The sequence below is a fragment of the Leptonychotes weddellii genome, chromosome X, assembly GCF_054177405.1.
Source record: "Leptonychotes weddellii isolate Sample4059 chromosome X, ASM5417740v2, whole genome shotgun sequence".
Classification (NCBI taxonomy): Eukaryota; Metazoa; Chordata; class Mammalia; order Carnivora; family Phocidae; genus Leptonychotes; species Leptonychotes weddellii.
The window spans coordinates 55,778,860-55,801,806 of NC_138385.1; the positions used below are offsets into that span (position 1 = coordinate 55,778,860).

Consider the following 22,947-nt stretch of genomic DNA (forward strand, 5'->3'; position numbering starts at 1 on the left):
TTGGGGGAGGTTTCTCAAGCCTAGGAAATCCCGCTAGCTAGTTCACCTGTGTGAACCTAGGGCAGCTGGTGGGGGCTCACCTTCACCCTGCATGGTACCCAAGGACTGTGTGGTGAGGGAGCCTACCTGAGCTGGGAGCTCCCTCCAGCGTGGTTGGCCACCCCTCCCCAGGGGTTCTGGGACAACTATTACGGGAAAGCGGTGGGATTGACGGGTGGGCCAATTCTTTGGAAGAAGCAGCCCCATTGTGCTGACCTGCGTGGAGGAGGCAGCCCCGCAGGCCCGACCCAGGGTTGGAGGTTGGAAAGGAGGGCGGAGGAGGATGTCTGCTTTGGACCAAGCGTTTCCTGGAGGCGATTCCCAGCCCCAGCCCCCTCATCTCCGAGAGCCCCTTGCCTAGAATCACTTAGATCCTTCGCCAGCTGCAGGCCGACTCCGTCTTTTGGGGCCTTGGGGCCAGATCAGGTAGGGGGAAGAGAGAAGAGGGCCGCCCATCCAGCTTGGATCACCTCCAGGGCTCTGGATCAAGCGCTCCGTGGGGGCGGCGACGCTGCAGTCCCTGGTGGTGGTGGCGCGGGCAGGACAGTGGGGGCGGGGGATCGAGGAGGACCTGAGCCCTGGACACTTGGCAGCTGCAGTCTATTCATCTGGCTCCCGGAACAGTTGGCAGGGCCTGGGGTTAGATTTTCCCGCCTTCCTTCCCGCCTTCCTTCCCGCCCCCTTCCCCTGGGCGGTCCTGATTCCCATCTGAATAGCAGGGTCAGTTGTATGTCCATGGCGGGTTTCCCAGGTTCTTAACTTTCCCAGACGCGGAAGTGGGCGGAGGGCCACGGAGGGGCAGGAGCTGTGCCCTTCCCCACCCATGGAGACCAGAGGCCAGTGGGAGAACCAAGGGATGCTGCAGCCAGGGCCCCAGGGACCCCAGCCCCATCTCCATCACCAGGCACTCCCCAAGTGTGAGTGGCGGGTGGGTGGGGAGACCTGGTGGGAAGTGGTACCGGTTAGCACCCCATCCCCGGATCCCAGAGCCCAGTCATTTCAAGGGCAGTGTAGGGTGGCTGTGCAGTGGAAAAAGGGTAGTGTTCGCCTGTCTCTAACCTCCCATCCCTGGAGCAGGTAGGCCCTGGGCGCAAGGAGGCTCTGGGCTGGGGGCCCTCCACAGGTGCTGTCAATCCAGGCGTCCTACTGGCCAGGCAAGAGTGCTGCTGGGCTCAGCTCTGACACTTGTTAGATGTGAGCAATGGGCTAATTTTATCCGGCGGGGCTCTAGCTCAGCAGGAAACCAATGCTGAGGAGTGCATAGTTCTTCCAGGTGGCTTTGGCCAGGAGGAGGCCAATCGCCAGGCAATGAGGAGGTGGAAATGCTGGGGCCTGGTCCTGGAAGGGCCCTGGTTGTTCCTGTACTGTCCCAAAAGCTCTGAGGTCAGTATGCTCTGGGCTGCTGGCATCCAGAAGTGAAAAAGGTATCTCAGATAAAAGATAGTACAAACTCCTTGTGTTTTTGTTGTTGTTGTTGTTGTTGTTGTTGTTGTTTTATCCTCTTAGTTCTCTCCACCTCTGCTTCTTTCATTCTGAAATCCCCGAGTTCTAGCAGAGTGCCTGACACATAGCAGGTCCCTAGAAAATATTTATGACTTGAAAATCAGTCATGGAACTCTGCTTCTGGTGACCACTAGGGAGAGCTGAAAGGCAGGAATTGAGAGCCTTCTAAAGCAAAACCTCCTCAATCCCTGCTGGCGTTGGTTATCTAATCCCTTTCTTTGTGCCTCTGGAGTCTCCTGTACATTTCAGCCCATTAAACTTTCAGAACTTCCTTCAAGGGTTCTGGTTCAAACCAGCACCCACCCTATCTAGGCACCAGCTGTCGGACATCAAGGATTTCCTGGGGGTACCCATAATTCCTTTCAGCTGGCCTGCTCTGTTGCTGTGGAGAAGTGGCGGGGAGCTTGCTGGCTCCCTCTTCAGACATGAAAAGGCCCTGGAGGAGAGCATGTGCTCATAAAAATTATGGGATTCCACGGCTTTGAAATCTAATGATCTGAGTGATCAAACACAGACTGGGGCCTTGGGGCTACTGAAGGGGCTGAGGGGGCAGCAGAACTTGGGTGGGAGAGCCTAGGACTAGGCAGCAGGACAGTAATTAGTCTCATTGGGAGGAGATGAGGAGGGTGGCAGCCTGAGGATGTCTGCACTGAGTCAGGGGAGGTAAACCACCCTCTCTCAAAGGGAACCAGTCCTCTCTATCCCTCCCCTGTTCAGTGTATGGCCACAGAGAGATGGACTTTATTTGTACCTCTTGGTTTCCTGGGGGTGGAAGAGCAGTAAGTGGGACCAGCTTTCCAAGGCCAAGGCTGCATGAAAGTCTGGAGTGCTTGGGAAGAGAGAACACCAGAAGTATGTGTTGGTTGGGAATGAGGGTAATCGTGAAAAAAAAAAAAAAAGGGGGGATATGCTAAAATCAAACTTTGCTCAGATTTCATTTTTGCTTGGAGCTGGTCCTTTTGACACCCTTGTGGAAATGGGCTCGCTACATCGTTGTTAAATGAAGTAAACAAGTCATTTCCCTTATTAACTTGGTTTCCTCATCTGTAAAATAAGGGGTTTGGACTGGAAGTCAATTACCTGAATTCAAGTCTCAGCATGCTTTGTCACTGATGAACTATGTGAACCTGCTCAGTCCCTTGCTATATCTAGGCCTCAGTTTCCCCACTTAAATCAATGCAGAGGATGGACAAAGTTACTCCCAGCTTTGTCGTTGTTGTAGGTCTTTCTTCCGCATCACCAATTCCAGGGTCTGTTGGCTGTCCGGCTGTATAAATCAGCTATACCAGTTCCTTCAGGTTCTCCCATCAATAACAAGGGAGAGGATTAAAATGGATTGTTCCTAAGGTCTTTGCCCATTTTCAACATGGCATGTATGTAGCAAGGTGGTGGCCTTCGTGAGGCCTCCACTTGGCTTCTGCTACTAACTGTGTTCTCATTTTATAAAGTGACTACTTTTCCACTTCAGAGCTCCCTAAAAATCTAATCCTGAAAAGTCCGCCCAACTCCAAACCCCCTATAGATCCGTTTCCAATTTCTGCTCTTACAGAGAGTATAGACCCTGACATAAATTTTATTTGAAATGAGGTTTCAGTTTTGAAACCAAACTTCCTGCTGTTAACTAGGTTAAGACTATTTCACCCTGTAGGCAACACACATACCAAATCTAGATTTTTAGATCTGTTTATTTTGTTCCAAACCTTTTGAGGATTTAAATGTCCCAGATCTCAAGCTCCCAAATTTTGTTCGTTCTCCTAGATTTAACTGTGGTGCATTAGAGGCTGCATCCTACCCTAAATATTAATACTGAGCTGCTTTCACCAACCGACATTCTCTCCAAAAGCACACAAGCTCACACATGTACATGCACATATGTGGAAGAAGTAAACTGACACCCCACTATGTTATGTGACAACTGATAGGGCAGATTTGGGACCTGTGAATGTCTTTCCTTCATCTGGAGAGAAGTGGTTGGCAGCCTGATTTTTAAGAGCTTTCTTCACCTTGAACAACAAAGGAGGCCCTGCAGACCTGCCCTCCAATGATTTGGTGGGAGAGGGACAGGAAGAATGGGCACAGGGGCTTTATTGCTCCAACATTTTCAGTGGTCTCTCCTTGGAGTTACAAGGCTCCTGGGGCTCAGCTTCTCCTCTCCCACTGCTGTTTAAGCCAGGAGGATAGTAATTAGGCCCCTTCCTACCCACAGGGCTAAGAGCCAGTGAGTTTTCCTTTGGGAAGTTGATAAAAGCTGGACTAGGACCAATGGAGGGGCCATAGGACTTTGGCCTTGAATGAGGCCATCATAGGCCAACCATGTCCCAGCTGCCTGTTTGTAACGGAAAATGTCATGGTTAGGGACCACTGTCTTCTTTGGAGCCTCTCACAGGCAACCTCATCCTCCTGGCCCTGGATGGCCCTGGCTTAGGGTGGTAAGTCACTGTTAGCTCCAAGTAACAGCCAAGGATGCCTGACAAAAAGGTGATGAAAGATTAAGGTAACAGGAGCACAACAGACAAAGGCCCAGAATACAGAGAAAGAGACACAAAGAGGCCAAGTAAGGAGAGAGGCTGATCTCCTAAGGAGGTGAGTTGTGCTAGCTCGGACACAGCCTCGCTGGGAATGCTCTTCAGTAAGAGTGTTGCTCAGAATCTGAGCATAGGGAAGCATCTGGCACCTATTTCAAAAGGATTAAGATGGTCCAGAGCCTACTTTCCTGGCACCTTTAATGCCCACTAAGCAGAGTGGCTCAGGGTACCCAGCGTGGGAGACATATTGGGTGGTAAAGGTTAAGATGGTTTCCTCTTCCTAAAAGAAATTGTTAAATCCTACATGTAGCTCCTGCCTCTACCTTTTGAGGATCCAGGTTGGGAATGGGATTTTCCCTAAAACAGCCCCTTTCCCACCCTGACCCAGGTGGAAATATTAACCTATCATGACTAATGAGAGATGGAGAAGTTGGTCCTTTGCCAGGTCAATAATTATTGCCCCTCCCCCAACCATACCCTCCCCCATCATCAGTCCTCCTCTGCCTGCTGAGATGAAAGGAACTTCTTCACATTTTGACAGGTGAATACACAGATGGGGAGCTGGAAGTGCCTACAGGTTAATGCACTGGCCTGGGAAACCTGTAAAAATCAGTGAGTGGAACTTTATGGTGTTTAAATTCCCTTCCCTATGTGATATTTGACTCTTCCAGTTTATAATTACAGCAGCTTGAGCCAAAAAGTGAGATGTGGCTCAGCCTGAGATGAGTGGAATTGATGATCATGTTAGGGGTGGGCTAGGCCAAGGTGAGGCTGATTGGCCCAAGCTCTAGGTCCCTTCTGTCTTCAAGCACCCATGCATCTATGACAGTCATAAAAAGAAATAGAAAAAGAAGCAGTAAAGGAAAAAAGAAAAACGAGGAAGGGAAGAAGGAAGCAGACTGTTAACCAACTATATGGTATGGAGGCTTATTTACACTTTTAAAGTGATGTCACCCATAGCTCTTGGGAAGCCACAGCCCTCAGAGACTGTGAAACTAAGCAAATCTCCTTGTCTGATTTTACCTCTCTGCCCTTTCTCTGCCCCCTTACCAATGGCTCCCAAGGACAGATGGCAAGGAACTCCTGAGCACACAGAGGCTTGGGTCTTCCCACCAGGCTCCTAGGGACGGTAGCACCTTTGGAAGTTGCTTTTAGTGGGTGACTAGCAAGCCGGGGCCAGGAGGTACCATCTCCAGGTATTAGAAAGTATATGGAGATGTTCCAAAGGCCAAGGGGGATCCCAAGCTTTCCTAGATCCTGAGAGAAGGACCCTGGCAAGTTTAAAGGCATTCACAGGGAAAATTTGGTTAATGAGTTTAACATGAGCTTTGGCTCCAAGGGGCTGGTCAGGTGGCTGAACTGCTGTGTGTGCATGTTTGAGAACAAGTGTACTGATGGCAAAAATGTAAATGCTGAGCAGGGTGGGGTGAAGGGAAAGGGTTGGGGAGGAACACACAATGGCAAGGAAAATGCATTAGATTGGTTCCTCAGGGATGGGGGAACCCGGCAACAGCTCCCCATTGGGGTCTGCATCAGGGGCCAACATCTTATCCTTGCTGGAATCCCTTTGCTCTTTCTTGAACATCCTTTGATGCATCAGAGGTACGAAGAAGAGGATTATAGCCCCAATGATGGGGGGCACACCAGCAAAGTAGAAGGCCACATGGTAGTCCCCAAAACAGTTGCGGAGGAGGCCTGAAACAGTCAAGAAAGACAAGTCAAGTTCAGCTTTGCCCTCCTGCCCAAAGGTGCTCTCTGCCTCTTTCAGGGGCCATAACAATGCCTATCCAGAGACTCTTGACCTGCACTACCTTGACCCAAATCCCCCCTCAATTTAAACATTCCTAGTGAAAAAATAAATAAATAAAACCTCCGTTGCAAAGTCAGGTGGCTCCTCCCTGAGGTAATGGGGCTGCAGGCCCTTGGGGTTAATGCTTATTATGAAAGGGGCTAATGAAGCTTCTCTTAAAGTTCTTCATTTTTTTCACTTTCATGAAGCTACAGCTTAACTTCCAGTCGCTCCTAGGTATGGAGTTAGGAGGGAACCTAGTTTAAAAGAGTTCCACAAAAGATGGCCAAGCCTTGTCTTGATTCATAGTGATATACCCTTCAACCCCCAACTTAGACTAGAGTGTTCTTGTGGAACAGTTCAGCTAAGTTCCTATTTTGTTTCTCTGAAGCTCCCATTTACCCTGAGAAGGCTATATATATATATATATTCTTCATCCCGGTTACAGTTATGGTTGGCCCCTCTGGGTTCTTATAAGTTGCCAATACCATGAATATGGTTGGCATGGTATGCAAGGATTCCCCTGCTTGCCTTCAGAAGCTAATGTGGCATACGTCATAGGAAAGATGAGCCCAGAAATACTACTGAGGAAAGGCAAGTAAACTTTTGAGCTGCTTAGATGGTAAGAAAAGTAGAAAGAGTTGTGGATTCTGGGATCCACCTCTGGGATCAGAGGCTGGGAGGAGGCTCCCCTCTCCCAGTGAGCAGTGTGGCTATTGCACAAGGGCCTGGGTGGAAGCTTTTGTCACTGTCACACAGCATGACATGCCCTTGCAACGCCTTACACAGAATTGGTGTTCAAGGGATATTTGTTGAGTTAGCCCAGTTGGCCAGCCTAGAGAGGCTAGCCCATGAATCAGTATTTGCAATAAATCCTAAAGAAAAGAAATGGAGTTCTCTTTTCATTGGTTTTTCTTTGTTTCCTATGTTCCTTGGGATATCATTGCCCTTCTTGGAGAGTGGAGAAGGAAACTGGGAGTACTGAAGGACTGCAAGCCAACACTTTGCCTGCTGCCTGCTGGAAGTAAGCTTCACTGGCTCAGTCCTGGGATTTGGCTTTAATCAAATCTCTTCTACAGGCTCAGTTCAGAAGCCAATGGAGAAGGAGGGGGGATCTCTAAGCCTTAATAAAGCTGGGGTCCACTTTCTCTTCTCTTCCTGCCCAACTACCTTGCAAATAATTCCTTTCCTATAAAGAGAGAGAGAGAGAGAAGATACTGGACCAATAGAATGATCAAGAAGGCCAAACCCATTTCTCTCTCTACCCTCTTGGAATCAGCCAGGCTGTCTAAAATAAAACCCCACTGAAACGGATAGAGAGCCATGAAAAGCCCATTCCCAAAAAATGAATCCATGCACATATACTGTACTTAGCCTCTTCCACCAATAGTGGTAAGGGGTTTCATGCACTCTAACAAGGCTGCTTAAATAGAAAATAAGAGTAAAAGGGACTTCAAGCAGAGGTGCTCAGGATTGCTAGGGCCCAGGGAAGACAGGACTCCCCCACTCATGCCCTCCCTGTAATATCAGCCTCACCTGCAATGGGGGGCCCAGCAATCATCGGCAGGGCCATCATGCCAAGGAGGTAGCCAATTGCCTGTGAGGCCTGCATTGGGCCCACCAGCTCAAATGCGATGGGGGCCATGATGGTGATGAAGAAGCCATCACACAGGCCCAGGAAGAGGCAGACAACGATGAGGCCCCCGAAGCCCCGGCATAGGGGAATCATCATGGACATCAGGCCCAGGAGCAGGAAGGAGATGACCTAGAGGAGCAAGGGCCTTAGGTCATGTTGTGCTTGTCAGTCAAGACCACATAGCAAATCATATCTCCTTTCTCAGGGTTTCATTTCTACCTCTATAAATTGGAACAGGGGCTGTCAACAGAGAGCAGTTAGGCTAAATACTTACTTAGGCCCCTTCTAAGTCCTGCACTGAAGGATTCAAGGTTTTTAAGAGAGCTCCTGTTTAACTGTGATTCCATCAAGATTTTTTTTAAAAATTAGGGGGTATGGCCCCTGTCCTTAAGAAGTTGTCTTTTCACTGGACTCTAAGCTAAAGGAAATTACTGTTGTTCTGATCTTGCGTTTGGCTGCCCCAGGCATTAGGGTCAGAATCAGACCATGCTGGTGTTCTCAGATCCAAGATATGGGAGAGGAAGGGAAGGAAGTGAGGATAACTTGGATGATGATTAGATGGGGGCATGAATGGAAGTCACAGCTTCCTGAAATGAGGAAGGACCCAGTGCCCATTTATGTGGGTGGCTGCTTTTAGAAAACACCTTGTCATGAAGGAAACCATTGGGAGGTTCACCCAGGTTCCTTATGATTTAGGACATGGGACACACCACCATCTCAGATAGCATGGCTGTGGGGTCCTCTGGACTTGGCTGGGCACCATGCAAAGGGCAACAAAGGGGACTTTAAGGAGAACCAAGACACTAGGAGGGGTTCTAGGGAGTCTGAAGCCAGCTCAGGCGCATTGACTAGCCACTGGGCTTTCTTTGGACTGAGCAAATTGACTCCAAAACAAAGAAACTGCCTTTCCAAAGGCTAGTTTTTCCCACTCAACAGAGAGAAGAGCAACTGGAAACACAGCTGGTCTTTTGATTAAGGTCATCTGCAACCTGTGTCAGTGAGCCAGACTGAAGACCAGGGCTGTAGGCAGAGAAATAAACCCCCTCCTCCCACCCACTCTAGCCAGCAGAGCCAGGTCATCCCAGGGTCAGGGCTAAGACCTGATCCATTTACCAAGTCCTTGACAGGACCCAGGATTTTCTAATCCTTCACACAGGCAGGAAAACTTACCCAGGAAGGGTAAGTCACCACATCACCACATAGATGGGGTAGGAGGGTCAAGGCTGTTTCAAACCCTGAAGATTTTCTGTGTTGTATTGGCAGTGGGTTTGCTAGGTTGATCAGTTGGGTTTTAGAGAGGATAAGAAATGTCCTGGCTGTGGCATCTGAGGAAATCTCTTTGTTGGAAGATTTTTGAACTTTGCCTAGGCTGTTTTGGGATACCTAGGTGGAATCTAAGAATAAGAACCCTGATATCCCAGTTTCTCCTCTAGGAGATTCATGCACAACTATAAGATAAAACAAGACCCACCTATCAACCAAGTCATAATGGTATGGCAGTTAAGAGTTAACACCATTATAAAACACAAAGGACCCCATTAACTGATTTCAGTCATCTGTCATTACTACTTATTGTATCTAGCTGCCTGTTAACATCCTCCATGGGGCCTTGCCAAGTTTAGAAATTAAAATCCCTATTTGAACTGAGAATCAGACCTCAAGAATTGGCCCAAAGTGAGGTTGTCCTGCAGGTTGTCACCGTTTCTTTCTAACAGACTGTCCAGGGGCTTGATGCCAGATACATGTGTCTGGGTCTTTGCCAGTAGTAGGAACCACAGGGTCTAGTGGATATCTCTTCAGAATCTGAAGTTGTATACACTCCTTTCTTCTCCCAGGCCTATACTCCTACATCTGACCCAGGGAGAAAGTGAGGCAAATTCCTGTGATGGAGTATCTTGAGTAGCTCAAGAGAAAGAAGTTTATCCATGTCTTGTTCTCTCTGCCTGAGACATTTGCCAGCAAGATGAGTTTGGACAAATCACTTTCCCTTTCTAGGCCTCAGTTCCTCAATTTGTAAAATGAGGGAGTTGGACTACAATTGATAAAAATATATTTTAGCTATAACATTCTAAGATTATTTTGTATTACTCTAAGTGGTAAAACTGGGTCAAGTAAGACTGGAAAAGGGGAGAGAAGGTGTTGGGTAGGTAGGGGGAATGGTCAGCAGAAGCTCTAAGCCCTAAGTCTAGTTCTGCTTCTGACTAATCAATGCCTCTACCTCCCCTGGAACTCCCTCTGCACAATAGAAAGCAAAAGCTGATTGGACCCTATTTCTCTCCTAGAGACTGTGGTGAGAAATGAGCTATATGGCTAGGCAGGGGTTGCTTCTTTTCCTTAAGATAAAGTCCTGGCCAAATGCTAGCTTACCCTGATTTCCAGCACGGTTAGCATCTTGGAGCAACTGATAATGACAGGGAAGACCTGCAGGGGTGGCATATGGAAGAGGCTGAAAAAGCCACACATTCTCCTATGCAAAAAGCTACCCAGATAAGGCACTCGCTGATATTTGCACAGGAATTCAGAATTTCATAACTGGTTTACCTCAATCACGGTCTTTTGAGTTGACTTCAGTCAAGTCATTTATCTCTGGGACATAGCTCTGCCATCCATCACTTAGCGTAAAGTGGAATATGAGAAAAGTGCTACATATGAATTCAACTTTGCCATGACTATATGAGTCTTTCCCTCAGTTTCTGTATAATGAGAAGTTGGACTGGATGAACCATAAGGGCATCCCTAGCTCTGACAAAGCAGATTCACCAGCTTTTGCAAATTTAACACAGAGTTAAACACAACAGAAAACTTGAATCATATTCTTGTCTAAGACATCTGAGAGTATTAAGGAAAACACTTGGGTCTGTCAGAAGACAGAAATCCCGACTATGTCAGGGCCCCTCTCAGGGCCCCTTGGAAAGGCTTTTAGGGCTTTACCAGGAGAGTCAGAACTCAACCACCTTTTTAATGGATCATTTGTGACCGCATGTTTTGAGGGGCTACTGTTGCCCCTTCACAGGGTTCCACATTCATGTACATTCTGGTAAACCCAGCTGCAGGAGCAAAAAGCATGAACAAGATCAGAAAGGCAATACTGCTGCCAGGTAGACAAAGAGACAGCTTCAACAGTAGTCTCAAGCCAGACCAGAGCCCAATTCACACAGAAAGTGGCCTTCCTAGCATCTAGGTGGCTACTGCCCACAATATGAGGCACTGTATTAGGGTCCAAAGGATTAAAATCTTACATGGCTCTAATATTTTTTACTTCCCAAACCCTGGTCACACCTGTCAAAAGAAATTTTGATCCTCACCTGCAAGGTGAGATAGGAAAGGTGAGAATTATTCTTATTGCACAAATGAGGAAAGTGAGGCCCATAGAGGGGAAGTAAGGTTATGTTTTCTGGCACTTTTTTGGTGTCCATCAGGAAGATAGCATTTGAGAGCCAATGCCTGGTACAAGTGACCATGGAAGTATAAGGAGTGAATGACTTGAACCTGGACTTAAAGGAGAGAAACACTGGGCCACAGAATACTACAGATGCCCAAGACCTTCCAAGAGAGTATGGGAGAGCAAGGAGATCAGTCCTCAATGGGGACAACATCTAACTCCTGGCCTCAGTTTCCCTATTTCAGATGGAAGAGCTATTATTAATAAATGCTTTCTTTGAAAGTGTTCTTAGAGTTTCCATTTACACACTCCTCTCACTGGATCCTCACTCCATCTTGATGAAGGAGGCAGAACAAGGATGACAGTCTTCAGTTGAAAGAAGGGAAACTGAGGCTCAGAGAATTTGATCGACTTTCCCATGTTGAACAATAAGCTCGTGTCAAAGCTGGGGCCCAGGGCACAGTAATGACACAACCTACCATTCTATCCCAAAGGCAGGGGGTTACCTAGCATCTGTGGCAGGCCCTCCCCACACTACTGTGGTAGGGCAGGGTGGTCACACTCACCTGCAAGTAGATCTTCTTAAGTCCAGGAATGGAGTCACTGACACGGCCTGACACAAGGCGCCCAAGGCCTGAGGTAGCCCCAATACACACCAAGAGCACCCAGGTCTGTTTGATTTCCAAGAACTCCTCCTCCACATACTTCATCTGAAAAGCATAGCACCAGGACCCCCAGGGACAGGAGGAAGAAAAAGAGCTGACTGGTTAACTGTTTGCATATCCAAACCCCTCTACTGCTTACTTTCCTGGACCATGGCAAGAGCTCCCTCCCCTACAACCCCCTCCTTTGTAGCCCTAGCTCCAGAACAAGTTTCTGGCTGCTTCTAATTGCTTAAAAGGCTTCGTGTGCCTTGGCTCTTTGGATTCTGGGCTTCTGAGCAATAGCTGAGGGGAGTGGGTATCTCCAAGCCCCTTCCAAGCCCTGGCAGGACAGACTACAGACAGCCTTAATAACTAAGAAAATCCAAGGGCTCCCCCAAAATCTCCCCATTCCCTGACCCAGAACTGATAGCCTGAGGCAACAGCAGGTCACCAGGGGAGAAGATCCACCAACTTCCACATAATGCTTCCAGAAGTGTGTTTTAAGAAACACGAGGTCTATGGAAGATAATAACTGGACTACAACTGACAGTTCTGTGGAAGTAGAATTTGGGTGGATAATGGTTAAATAAAGCTAAATGGATTTCTTTTACTGCTGGATTTTTGGTACCTTTAAAAGATTGCAACAATGTGAAGCTAGAAATATTGATTATATGTTGATTCCTGAACAAATCATTTGACCACAAAGACCGGCATTCCATAGAACACACTCTTAGGAAACCCTATCCTTGGATCATCTGGGCCAGTCTTCCATCCCAATGATGCTTATCTTCTCCTGAAAACCTATCATCTAGATTTATCAGTGGGAACCCCACTGATAAAGCATGGGCTTTCCCCTAAGGAACTCTACCCTTTTCCCATTGAGGTTTTCCCTCAGTCTGTTCTTTCTCACTCTGCATCTCTTCAAACATTGTTTGGTCTCTTTTTCCAAAGGTCCCAGCTCTGCCCTTTCACTGTCCTTCACCCCTACCCTCTGGACCTCGGGCAGGCTAAGGGCAGCTTCTTGGAGGTAAGGTGGGTCCACCCTAGTATTCCTTACCAGGTGTACATAGGGAACGAAGTAGCCAAGGGCAGCAGCAGCAATCCCGAAGGCCCAGATGCGGTAGGTACGTTGACGGAATACTCGCATGTTGAAGTACTTTCTAAGTTGAGACAGAATGCGTTGGCACAGGGTGCGGACACCTCTCTTGTTTGGGGTGTCCTGGGAACTGGGTAGGAGTGGCCGGTAGGTGAGCGAAAGCAGCGTAAGAATAAACATGAAGGTACTCAGCACCTGGAAGGTTTGGGCGAGCTTGATCTTAGCCCCCAGTGTTTTGATGAGAAGAGGAAAGGATATGGAGAAGATGCTACTCCCAGCAGACACCACACCATTGGCCAGACCCAGACGGCGTTGGAAGTAGTGGCCCAGGATGACGAGAGATGGCTGAAAGGCGAAGGAACAGCCACAACCAAAGAGAATCCCATAGGTGAAATAACGCAGGCTTAGTGAGCTGTGGGAGAAACACCAAGAGCTATTCTCAGCAGCCTGACCAGCAATCCACCTGCCCTCTCCCATCACCCTCCTGAGACCTGCATACCCCCACCATAACCCACAGCCCCACTTACCACTGACCCTCAGAACAGACAAAGAACAGGACTTTCTTATCCCTATTTTGCAGATGAGGAAACAGAGGCTCAGAGGAGTAATTTACCCAGTGTAGCATAACTGGGGATCAGCAAAACTTGGATTTGACTCTAGGTCTGCATGACTCTAGTTTGAATCATAGTACCCCATCAAAGAGAATTGCTCAAAAGAATGCCAGAACCAACCTATGCAATGGCTGGAGAAGAGGCTACAAGGAGTAAGTCAGGGCCTTAGAACAGTTTTACCTGCTGCTCACCTAAACACCATGTGTAGGCTGGTAGCCAAAGCTTTATCCCAAGTAACAACAAAGGTCTGCAGGGAGCCAAGATCCTGAAAGGTCAAGATCTTCCATGGGACTCTACTATCTTTCTCTATGCTCAGGGCCCTTCATATTTCAGAAAATGGCTGGTAGTTTCCTGAGAAACCCCATCCCCAACCCTAGCCAAGGTCTGGATATCCCAAGACCCTTTACTCCAGACCCTAGATGATCTCCCTGGGGATCCTGAAGTAAGGAGTCCCTTTAACTTCCAGAGCCTGGCTCCTGTTTGCTGGACATGGTATGGCTTAGCCTCCCAGAGCAGCCTGGCTGCTTGATGAGAAGTGGAGCCTCAAAGAAATTGTGGGCCTGGCCAAGTAAGATAGGTTCTGGCTTAAAACTCTTAGGTTCTGCTGTGGCCATAAGCCTCTGTAACAGAAGGCAAAGTGTCAAAAGAGAAAAGGCCATGGGAAGGTCAGCATGGCCAGCCGTCTGCCCTTAGACAATATTGGCACAACCTAGTGAAGAATTTTGTTTTCTTTTTGAAGCTTCCACATATTTTGCAATAGTTCTTATCTGACCATTTAATTAACTAATACTCTCTATGGTTAGGCAGTTGCTCTCCATAGATGGACTCAGTCCTCATACAGCAAAGGATCAGGTCTCTGCTATAGAGATGATGTGGTGTTAGCACTCATGATTCTAAGACAACTATATCACCATTGCTTTTCTTTATTTTTATTTTTATTGAAATGTTTATTTAAATTCCAGTTAGTTAACATACAGTGTAATATTAGTTACAGGTGTACAATATAGTGATTCAACACTTCCATACAGCACTTGGTGCTCATCCCAACAAGCTTACTCCTTAATCCCCATCACCCATTTAACCGATCCCCCAACCCACTTCTCTGGTAACCATCAGTTTGTTCTCTATAGTTAAGAGTCTGTTTTACGATTTGCCTCTCTCTTTCCCCCCTATGTTCATCTGTTTTGTTTCTTAAATTTGACATATGACTGAAGTCATATGGTATTTGTCTTTCTCTGACTGACTTATTTCACTTAGCATAATACTCTCTAGCTCCATCCATATTGTTGCAAATGGCAAGATTGCTTTTCATCTGCTTATATTCACTGGATATGAGCAAAAGCTTTAGTTTTAAAAGGGTTGCCTCCACTTGGAACACATAGCTAAGCCAACTGCTCCTCTTCTGTCAGATTTTTGGGGATTGGCCTGGTCTGGGGGCCTTGTCTAAGGGAGAGGAGTTAAGAAAGTCTAAGGGAGACCTTCAAGGAGAGGTCCAGTGGGGGCAAAGCATGGGATTTAGTTCAGAGTGCTGTCTGATAGATCTATTTCTAGCAGGGCCTCAAGACAGGAAGCCCCTGCATGGGCTTGCCAAGGCTTCCCCAGCCCTGCCTACACTCTGTCCCATCTCATGCCATCTAAAGGAACTCAGAACCCTGATTCAGACAACAGGAAGGATGACTTAGAGCGCTAGCCACAAGCAGAACCATTTTTCCACTGGACATGAAACCATCCAGAAAGTTTCTTGGCTCTAAAGATGTTCTTACAGAAAAGGCAAAGGGGGTGGGGAAATGCTTAGGGGCTGGAGAACAGAATGCCTACTTCATTGTGCCTAAAGAAGAGTGCCAGAAAAAAATACATCCGAGCTCCTTCCCCTTCTGTAACTGAGCCGATGTGTACTGGAAGAGAAATGGGATCCGTATGTTGCTAATTTGTTTACACTTTGCTCTGGTCTGCATTAAAAAACAGGGCTCTGCTCTGTAGTGCTGAGACTGGAGCCACTTCTGAGGCCTAGCTTCTTCCCTCAAGGGGCCAGGCACCAGCTTGCTGAAGGCAAATGAGGCCAACCACCAGAGGGATCCTGAAAGGGTTTGGGAGGGGGGGGCTGCCGTAGGAGGGCTGAGCACATTCCAAGCAGGACATGGTTTTCCCTCCTCTGTCCCAGTTGGATGGGACCAAGCCAAGAAATCATTGTAGGCCGTATCCAAGCTCTGCTGGAAGGTAGGCTTGGTAGCCAGAAATGCTCAAATCATAAAGAAAGCTGGCTCCCTCTCACAGGCCCAGTTGTGGCAGAACCCAGTTATCATTCTCCACTGCGAGTGGAACCTTAGGCCTAGAGAGTATAACCATAGTCCTTCTCTGGTGAGCCAAGATCAGAAAGCAAGTCCCTGACAAGTTAGCCATGTCTCCAGGCCAGCATTGTCATACACCAGCCCAGGCAGATTGGAAGTAGGAAGTATAATAACTTCCAAAGTGTCTTTGGCAGAAAGTCAACAGACTTCTTTAGGGGTCCCATATTCCTCAGGCCATGGTGGAAGGTTTTTATTTCTCCCCTCCCCTGCAGACATGCTTCTGCAGGGTTGGCAGAAAGAAACCAGAGAATGAACTTATAGCCTGCTTCTTGCCGATACTGCCACGTTTTGACAGTAGGACCAAATGGACCAGAGTTTGAGGTTAGCCTAGGCCTAGGTGGGTAGCTGGGTGCTAGGTCTAGACCCCCAGTGAGGGATGCTGTTAAACATCCCTTCTCATGCCCAAGACATGGTCTTTTTTCTTTCCCAAATTATCCATACATTGGCAGCCAGAAATACCTGAAAAGGAGCCAGAAATGCTAAAAAGCCTTGGGTTCAGCTGACTTCTTTTTCAATATAAGATTCCCTCAGGAATCCTGTAAGGTAGGTATTTCACATGCGTTCACTCCAGAAGCTCATTCCCAGGAAGGCAAGTGAGGTCATGAGTTGTGTGGCATATTGAAGGGGAATAGAATGGCAGAGCTGGAAGAGACCTGAAAAGACTATCTGGTCTAATCCCCTCATGTTATAGATATAGAAACTTAGATAGGGGAATGGTACTCATCATGGAGCGGCTATAGCCATTTAGTTGCCAAAACTGGACTTAGGCCCAGCTTTATGAACTCCCAAGCTTAGGCTTCTCCCACCACTTTGGAACTCTGGGGTCCTCTTTGGGGATATTGTATACCAATGTGTCCTGTAGACCCTACCTAGATGAATCCCATTGGACAATGATTCTCAGGAGCAGGGTCTTTGAGGAGCCTACATGGAAAGGGCCACAGCGGATTCTGCAATGAGAAGTGTCCCTAGTTGAAGCCCAGAAAGAAGCCAACCTTCAGCCTTGGGCAAATGGCCAGCAACTCCTAGCCTTACCTGGTAAAGGAGCTGGTATGGAGGCCTATGAAAGCGACAGCAGCCCCTGCAGTTGCTGTGATTCGGCAGCCCAAACGATCAGTGAATATACTCACAATGGGAGAACAGAAGAAGATCATGCCCATTGAGAGGGCTCCTACCCATGCTGCAGAGAAAAGAAGCACAAAGACAACTTAGCTTAACATGGCACCCAGTGATGCAGCTGGTATCTCAGTTCTTCTTTTCTGGCCTTTCACAGGGGACATTGCATTGGCCTCACTGCCATCCTGCTAGTCCCTAATGGTCAGAGAAGTTAGGTGGCTTCCATAAGCACCTGTAGCAGGGCAATGTGAGAACCAGGAGTTTAGTTAATAAGCACACCTAGAACTTCAGAGCTGGGGTAGGGGACCTTTAGAGATCAAGTCTATGATGGGATCTTCTAGCTAGTCACCACATGGCTGTACTACATTTCTCAGCTACTTTGGCTGTTTGGTATGACCATATGACTGAATTCTGACCAATAGGATGTGTGTTAAATAATATACACCACTTCTAGGCCAGGACCATAAAAAACTCCCATGAGATTTCTGCTTTCCTGTGAGCTACAACTGCAAAGTGACCTTGCAAGCCATGTATTAAGACTGGTAGAACTGCCATCAGTTCCGTCTGGGCCCCTAGATAACTACATGGAGCAAAGTTCCCTCTCCAATCTGGAACCCCTTCCCTGGACATTGCATAAGAAATAAAGAAACTTCTTTTTTTTAATTTAAATTCAATTAATTCACATATAGTGTATTATTAGTTTCAGAGGTAGAGTTTAGTGATTCATCAGTTGCATATAACACCCAGTGCTCATTACATCAAGTGCCCTCCTTAATGCCCATCACCCAGTTACTCCATCCCCCCACCCACCTCCCTTCCAGCAACCATCAGTTTGTTTCCAATAATTAGGAGTCTTTCAAACTTCTTGTCCTTTAAGCCACTGAATTTTTGAGGGCCATTTGTTACAGCAGTTAAACCAACATAAACTAAAACAAAAAGATTCCTCCACTACCATTTTACTGATAAACAGGCCCAGAAATGTGAAGGGACTTACCAAAGATCACACAGCAAGTTAGTGGCAGAGCTGGGACTCAAACCCAACTCTTCTTATTCCTAGTCCAAAGTTCATTGTATTATGTCTTCTACTGGGATGAGTGAAGCTTTCCATAATTGGAGGTGTGCAAGCAGATGCTAGATATAAAACAGGGGATTCAAGAATCGGGATCAGATTTGGACTAGCCAACATTTTAGGCCCTTCCAGGCATGCTAAGCCAGATTTATAGCCTTAAGCATGTTCTACCTGGCTTCAGGGCCAAGGAGCATGGGAGTTAATTAAGCCTTCAGGAGCTAAGGTAAAGCTTGTGTTGGCCATTGGAACAGTCCTATAAAGATATTAAGACTAAAGAGCAGGGACGTCCACAGACCAAGGCCTCCTAGAATTGTATGAGGACACAAGGCAGATTTAGGAGCCACCCAGAGATTTCTAAGGACATTGTGCAAGAGGTCATGCAATCCTTCATCAGAGCCTATGTTTGGCAAATCCCTAACTCCAAACTCAAATAAAAAGAGTTTATTCTGTTTATAAAGGTTCTTAAGTGTCTGTAACAATCCTCACCAGGGAGGAAGGAATTTACCATTTTACTTAGATTCTTTCAGCCCATTTCCTTTTGCTTACCCCTCAGAAAGAAAGCTCTTTTTTTTTTTTTCTTCAAAAGCTGTTGTCAAGTTTCTTCTTAGGCCTCTTTTCTAGGCAAAATAATATTAGTTGCCTTAACTTTTTTCCTTAGCTTTAATTTCTAACTCCATACTTTCAGAGCTCTCCTCTGAACATGTTCCAAGTCTTCATATCATCATCAAAAAGCATTCACTGAGTATCACCTGAGCAAGGTACCAGGACAGTTTCTGGCTCTCTTCGATCGTGGAACCCCAAGTTGGTCAGAGGAATGCAGTCTCAGTTGGGTCAAGGCTAGTCCACCATCTGTGTCTCTTATCTCAGTGCCTAAGAGGTTGCTCAGATCCCCACTGGGAATCTTTGCTTTGCTGGGGCACCAACTTGAGCCCTAGCTGCCTGGCTTCAAAAGTACTGGCCTGGGACAGCAGGAAACCTGAACTTTCTCATCACAATTTTACCTCTTATCTTGCAGTTTCACCTCTTATCAGCCGTGGGACCTTAAGCAAGTCACACAGCACTTCTCTAATCCTGTTCTCTTATCTGTAAAATGGGGATGAAAATTCCTGATGTGCCTTCCTCCAGTTTTCTTTTAAATAATAATCAGATGTAATCATACTTAAGATAGCTTTATAAATACCAATAGTCACACCATATACAAAAATTAATGCAAATGGATCATAGGCTTAAATGTAAAACTTAAAACTAAAAAACTTACAGAACAGAGTGTAGGAGAAAATCTTTCTGACCTTTAGGTAGGCAAAGATTTCACAGAAATTAACAAAAAGTATGATCCATAAAAGAAAAACACTGATACATTAGACTTTATTAAAATTTAAAATTTCTGCCTTTCATAAAATACTGTTATCAGAATGAAAAAGCAAGCCAAAGGCTGGGAAAAATATTTACAACACACACATCTGATAAAAAGACTGGTATCCAGAACACAAGTGTTAGTTGACTCTCATAACTCAATAAGAATAAAGCAAGCAATCCAGTTTAAAACATGGGCAAAAGATGTGAACAGACATTTCACACATATACACACACTATAAATGACAATTAAGCACATGAAAATATGCTCAATATCATTAATCATTCAAGAAATGCATATTAAAGCCACAGTGAGATACCCCTACATACCCACTAAAAAGGTTTTTAAGAAATCGCAATGCCTACTACTGGAGAGGATGGAGAGGAACTGGAAATCTCATACACTGCTGGTGGGAATGCAAAATGGTACACCAACTTTGGAAAACAGTTTGGCAGATTCTTATGAAGTTCAACGTACAATTACCACATGACCTTGTAATCCCACTCCTAGGTATTTCCCCAAGATAAATGAAAACTTATGTTTACACAAAAACCTATACCTAGATGTTCATAGCAGCTTTTTTTGTTTTGCTTTGGTTCTTGTTTTTTTTTTAATTTTATTTAAATTTTAGGTAGTTAACATACAGTGCAATATTGGTTTCTGGAGTAGAATTCATAATTCATCATTACATACAACACCCGGTGCTCATCATAACACATGCCCTCCTTAATCCCCATCACCCGTCTAGCCCATCCCCAACCCACCTCCCTCCATCAACCCTCAGTTTGTTCTCTATCATTAAAAAAAGACATCCAGATGGCCAAACAGGCACATGAAAAACTGCTCAACATCACTCATCAGGGAACTCCAAATCAAAACCACGGTAAGACACCATCTCACACCTGTCAGGATGGCTAAAATTAGCAACACAAGGAACAACAGGTGTTGGCAAGGATGCGGAGAAAGGGGAAACCTCTAGCACTGTTGGTGGGTACGCAAACTGGTACAGCCACTCTGGAGAACAGTACGGAAGTTCCTCAAAAAGTTAAAAAAAAAAAAAAAGTTAAAAATATACCTACCCTAAGATCCAGCAATTGCACTACTAGGTATTTACCCAAAGGATACAAAAATACAAATTCAAAGGGACACATGCACCCCGATGTTTATAGCAGCATTATCTACAATAGCAAAAAAATGGAGAGAGCCCAAATATCCATCGACTGATGAATGGATAAAGAAGATATGGCATATATATATACAATGGAATATTACTCAGCAGCTTTTTTTAAATAACTGCCAAAACCTGGCAATAACTCATAATGTACTTCAACCAGTAAATGGATAAGTGGGTATACATTAATACAATAGATTACAACTCTGCAATAAACAGGAATGACCTATTGATAACAGCAAAAACTTCAACAATTCTCAAAGTCATTACACGAAGTTAAATAAGCCAGACACAAATGATTTTATTTATATAAAATTCTGGAAAGGCAAAACTATGGGGACAGAAAAATAGATCAGTGAGTACCAGGAGGAAGGATGGGGGTAGGGAGAGGATTCATTACAGGGGAGCATGAGGGAACTTTCTGGAGTGATGAAATGTTATATATTTTAACTCTAGTATGGAGTTCATAGGACTGAGCATATAAAAAGGGTGAATATTACCATAGTAAATTATACCTCAACAAATCTGATGTTATAAAAAAAAAAAAAAAAGGAGAGACGGCAGGGAAGCAGAAAGTGCCAGTGGGAGATCTCATTTATGATGTATGTATTTTTATTCTGGAAGGATTTAAAAAAAAATAGTTCTAGTGTATTGTCAAAGAGGAAAATACTACATTAACTAAATCATCTTGCTGACATTTAATCAACTAGAACTCATGATTATTTAGCCCTTCTGAATATCTACAATACAATGAAAACTGAGGACTGGGCTTGAGAGTAACTTTTGTACAAAGAAAGTTTAAATTATATTTGATATAGCATTTTTCTGGTTAATGACATGTGTCCATCATTATGGATCATATAGAATATTCTCACTGCCCTAAAAATCCTGTGCTCCACCTATTCATCCTGCCTCACCCTTCCAACATCTGGCAACCACTGATCTTTTTACTGTCTTCATAGTTTTGCCTTTTCCAGAATGTTACATAGTTGGAGTCATACAGTGTGTAGTCTTTTCAGATTGGCTTCCTTCACTTAGTAATATGCATTTAAGGTTTCTCCATTTTCATGGCTCAATAGCTCATTTCATTTTTAGCATTGAATAATATTCCATTGCCTGGCTGTACCACAGTTTATTTATCAACTCACCTACTGAACTGAAGGACATCTTGGTTGCTTCCACATTTTGGCAAATATGAATAAAGCTGCTAGAAACATTTGTGTGCAAATTTTTGTGTGGACATACATATTTGATATATTTGGTTAAATACTAAGGAGCTCAATTGTTAGATCATATGTTTAATTTTGTAAGAAACTGCCAAACTGTCTTCCAAAGTGGCTGTACCATTTTCCGTTCCCACTGGCAATGAGTGAGAGTTCTTGTTGCTCCACATCCTTCTGACATTTGGTGTTGTCAGTGTTCCAGACTTTGACCATTCTGATAGGTATGTAGTGGTATGTCATTTTTAAAATTTTTTTTTATTTAAATTCAATTTAATTAACATATAGTGTATTATTAGTTTCAGACGTAGAATTCAGTGATTCATCAGTTGCATACAACACCCAATGCCCATTACTTCAGGTGCCCTCCTTAATAATGCTCATCACCCAGTTACCCCATCCCCCTACCCACCTCCCCTCCAGCAGCCCTCAGTTCCCTATAGTTAAGAGTCTCTTATGGTTTGCCTCACTCTCTGTTTTTGTCTTTTATATTTTTCCTTCCCTTCCCCTATGTTCATCTGGTTTGTTTCATAAATTCCACATATGGGTGAAATCATATGGTATTTGTCTTTCTCTGACCAACTTATTTTGCTTAGCTTAATGCTCTCCTGTTACGTCCATATCATCGCAAATGGCAAGATTTCATTCTTTTTGACGGCTAATATTCCATTACATATATATACTACATATATATATATAAAATGATGTCCATCGACAGATAAAAGGATAAAGAAGATGTGATATATAGATATAGATATAGATATAGATATATAGATATAGATACATACACACACATACATACATCTGAACTCTTTCCATAATTTGGTCATTGTTCTTTTCATTTGCATTTCCTTGATGACATATGAAATTGAGTACCTCTTTGTATGGTTTTTTCTCATCTGTGTATTTTCTCTTTTTTTAAGTTTCTATTTAAATTCCAGTTAACATAGAGTGTAATATTAGTTTCAGGTACACAATATACTGATTCAACAATTCCATACAACACCTGGTGGTCATCACAAGTTCACTCCTTAATACCCATCACCTATTTAACCCATTCCCCCACCCACGTCTTCTTTTTTTTTTAAGATTTTATTTATTTATTTGACAGAGAGATATATATAGCGAGCACAAGCAGGGAGAGCAGGAGAGGGAGAATCAGGCTCCCTGCTGAGCAGGGAGCCCAACACAGGGCTAGATCCCAGGACCCTGGGATCATGACCTGAGCCAAAGGCAGATGTTTAACCAACTGAGCCTAGGCACCCCTACGTCATCTTGTAACCATCAGTTTGTTCTCTATAGTTAAGAATCTGTTTCTTGGTTTGCCTCTCTCTCTCACATATAGGTCTTTTTTTAGAGGGCAGAGTAGCAGAAGGAAAGGGAGAGAGAGAATCTTAAGTAGGCTCCATGCCTAGCATGGAGCCAGATGCAGGGCTTGAGATCATGA

The 22,947-nt window shown here is 45.2% G+C and overlaps 2 protein-coding genes across 3 annotated transcripts in view; both read right to left on the bottom strand.

The window, feature by feature from the left end:
- Positions 1-22,947, bottom strand: part of LOC115941091 (uncharacterized) — a 448,023-nt gene that overhangs the window by 28,619 nt on the left and 396,457 nt on the right. The window lies entirely within an intron of this gene.
- Positions 3,210-22,947, bottom strand: part of SLC16A2 (solute carrier family 16 member 2) — a 96,691-nt gene continuing 76,953 nt past the window's right edge. The window contains exons 2-6 of the mRNA XM_006733685.3: positions 16,606-16,750; positions 12,576-13,026; positions 11,441-11,584; positions 7,393-7,621; positions 3,210-5,762 (exon numbers count right to left, since the gene is read on the bottom strand). Of these exons, the coding sequence (XP_006733748.2) occupies positions 5,542-5,762; positions 7,393-7,621; positions 11,441-11,584; positions 12,576-13,026; positions 16,606-16,750 (1,190 nt within the window). The 3' untranslated portion in view covers positions 3,210-5,541. The remainder of the gene's footprint in view (positions 5,763-7,392; positions 7,622-11,440; positions 11,585-12,575; positions 13,027-16,605; positions 16,751-22,947) is intronic.